The 3,432-nt window shown below is 30.2% G+C and overlaps 1 protein-coding gene across 1 annotated transcript; it reads left to right on the top strand.

Annotated features, from left to right (window-relative positions):
* Positions 1 to 1,188: 1,188 nt before the first annotated feature.
* Positions 1,189 to 3,203, top strand: LOC107902892 (heavy metal-associated isoprenylated plant protein 47). Its single transcript, XM_016828999.2, has 3 exons — positions 1,189 to 1,340; positions 1,501 to 1,579; positions 2,656 to 3,203. The coding sequence occupies exons 1-3, from the start codon at positions 1,335 to 1,337 to the stop codon at positions 2,940 to 2,942; spliced, it is 372 nt and encodes a 123-aa protein (XP_016684488.2). The 5' UTR covers positions 1,189 to 1,334; the 3' UTR covers positions 2,943 to 3,203.
* The last annotated feature ends 229 nt before the right edge of the window (positions 3,204 to 3,432 follow it).

Here is a 3,432-nt window from a genome sequence, read left to right on the forward strand (position 1 = left end):
TCTTTAAAATTCCACTTACACATGTTTATATATATATATTGGTGAATGAAACATCGTTAAAAAAACTATTTAGAGATACCACCAAATCCCCCATGGGGGTATTACAAAAAATTGAGTACTACCATTGTTACTAATAGGCATCCTAGCCAAACAATCGGCCTCTTTATTATAAACTCTAGAAACATGTTGAATTGATCATTATGAAAAATTAGCCAATTGTGAATTAATTCTTCTTACTGAAGCGGAATTCGATACCTTAGTAGTACTCTCTTGTACAGCTTGTACTGCCTCTAGACTATCTGAAACGATAATTATTCTGTTGAACACCCTCTCAACAACAATGACCAACTTTCTAACATGCCGCACATGTTTTTATATTTTTTTCCCTTTTAATTGTCTTAATCTTGCCATTAATCAGAGATTCGCATTTTCATTGAAAAACATCAACTTTTGTTAAATCATAAATGCAGACAAAAAAGAAAATATTTGAATAGAAAATAGTGAACCTATCGATATCTTGATCCTATCGATCTAATACATTCTATATATTAATGTATATTTAACTGTTGAATATATTTTTACTTAAAATAAATAGTTAGAAACTTTTAATTTACAACCTTCTAAGTTTTGTTTTAATTTTTTTTTTGTGAATTACGAGAGGAGAGTAAAGTCCTAATAACAACATGGCTAGTGCGACTCGAACCCATGCGACACCTAAAAAAAGAAACCTCAAAAAACAAAAGGTATTACAACCTCAAAAAGAGGTTACAACATTAACAAAATCAAAGACAAAAGACATTAGAACCTCAAAAAACACATCCAACATCAGATGAACCACACAGCACTATAGTCAAAACACAACATCCCAAGTAAATAACATGTCTTACCACTCTAAAAACAATCACCAATTAGCAATTAACCCTAAACAACAAAAGAAGGAATTGTTTCCGACAAAGACTAGGATGTTGCTTGAATTGTCAAACAAGTTAATATTTTTTTTTTTTAAAAATTCTTTTTCCAGCTCTAAATTGATGTGAAACAAGAAGAAGACTTGGTTCAAGTCAAGCCAAAACATTAAGGAAAAGACCTATTACTTACACTAGATTGACTCAAATGAAAAGGCCAAATATATGGCTTATAATTTTTCTATTACAAAATTGAATCGAGAACAGGAAGTCCTTATCCGGTTCGGTTTTTAAACATAGTTTCTCACTACTTTGCCTAATAAATAAGCAGATTTAGTGTCTCTTTTTTTTATTCATTCAAAGTCATACGTATTTCATAGAATTTCTTCATTGGAGAGCTGCTTCTTAGATACTTATATATAATCAGATATGAAGGTGAGCTTTTCTTTATTTTTCTCCCATAACTCAATACTATATCTATAAGGGAACATATATATATACATATAATATTGTTACAACTTATATAGACATATACATATAATATAAGATTGTTGGAACTGATATATATATGTTTTATATGTAATTAATAATGCAGCAAAAGATGGTTCTGAAGGTGCAAATGAACTGTGAGAAATGTCGAACACAGGCTTTGACGATTGCTGCTGCTACACAAGGTTGGCAATGGCGTCTAAATTCTGACTTCATTTTATGCTTATATATAAATGGGTTAATTCCCCCCCAAAGTCCCCAAACTATATGTTAAATTTTAAATTAGTCCCTAAACTTCAACACGTTATCGTACCAATCAAGTCTTTCAGTCAATCTAGTAGGTAACTTTGGCGTTAAATATCATCTTTGATCAAATTATGTGGTTAAAACTGTTTATTAATGCATGTGTTTTTTGAGAAAAAGGAAGCATGTTAGCTGCAATATGACACTTAACGCCAAAGTTGATGAATAAGTTGATAGAAGGACTTGATTGGAACGATATTATAATTTGAAGATTCAATTGGGACATTTTGAAGTTCAGGATCAATTAGAATTGGTAAAATGTAAAATTAAGCCCTTAGTGTTTACATCTTAGTCAATTTGACCCTTATTCTTTTTTTTAGTTAAATTTGGTCCTCAACCTTTTAAAATAAGTCAAATTCGACCATTAACAGTTTCAAAAAGAATCAAATTGTTTTTTTTTTAAACTTTAATACCAACTAAAACGTTTAGTCTTGAAACATGGAAGCTCATATGGCAATTCACGTGTATTTCAAGCTTTTTCTTTTATGAATTTTTGTGAATTTTTATATTTTGAATATTTGTATAATTTTTAAATTATTTATTGAAGTGGCATATAAGACAGATAGTGTCATGGCAACATGAAGTACATGTAGATAGCCATGGAATTTGTCATGCTAACATCGTTAAAAAAAATTAATGTTATAATCAATATTTTCATTAAAAAAAAGCGATTGACTGTTTTTGAAAAATTAATGGCCAATTTTAGCCACAAAAAAAAAAGGTCTAATTGACAAAAGATATAAATGTTGGAAGCTAAATTTACCATTAAAACTTGACCTAACTTCTAATCTGGGGCAATTCAAAGGCAAGTAGAGGCCTTTGCCCTTTGAATAAAATGGTGGGATTTTTGTTTTTAGTCCCTTTATAAATTTACTAATTCAAATTATGCCATTTTTTAGTGTACAATTTTATACTTCAACCCCAACAAACATGGAATTTTTGTTTTGAGGATGAACAGGTGTGATTAGCATGGCAATACAAGGGAAAGAAAAAGATGAACTAATGGTAGTTGGAGACGGAGTGGATTCAGTTAAGTTGACTCGTTGTTTAAGAAAGAAGCTTCACCATGCTACCATATTGACCATAGAAGAAATAAAAGAGGAGAAGAAAGAAGAGAAGAAAGATGAGAAGAAAGATGATGAAAAATATACCTCACCTTATTATGTATGTTATCCCCCATATCCCATGCCTCCACAAATTATGGTTCAAGATCCATGCCAATGCCAAGCATGTTCCATCATGTGATGCATCACTTATCCATCAAATTTATGTTACTCCATTCCCGACCTACATAGGATTATACTCAGAGTGTAAAATGGATGAAAAAATTCCAAGATATGATGAATGGAGGATACAAATATGTATTTGATATGATTATAAATTGGAATAAAGGTCGATTGAGTCTTAGCTCGATCAACACCAGTATTATTGTCATAGAAGAAAGGCTTTAGGGACTTGCTTTTATATATAGTACAATTAATATTTTTGTATGACAAGTACAATTATATTGATAATATCAACGATTGGATTATTAAAATATTAATCGTAAACTAAAGTAATTGAATTCTTGGTTGGTATTTTACCGATTTTGGTTGGTTCAGAAATTTTTCAATTACTGAATTCTTGGTTCAACTTATTCAACAAATTAGTCCGGTCTAGTTTTTAAGACCATATTTTTTCCATGCACATTTAAACATAGGTATTGGGATATTTGACTTTTCAAAGATTTTTAAAC

The sequence above is a fragment of the Gossypium hirsutum genome, chromosome D05 (genome assembly GCF_007990345.1).
Source record: "Gossypium hirsutum isolate 1008001.06 chromosome D05, Gossypium_hirsutum_v2.1, whole genome shotgun sequence".
Classification (NCBI taxonomy): domain Eukaryota; kingdom Viridiplantae; phylum Streptophyta; class Magnoliopsida; order Malvales; family Malvaceae; genus Gossypium; species Gossypium hirsutum.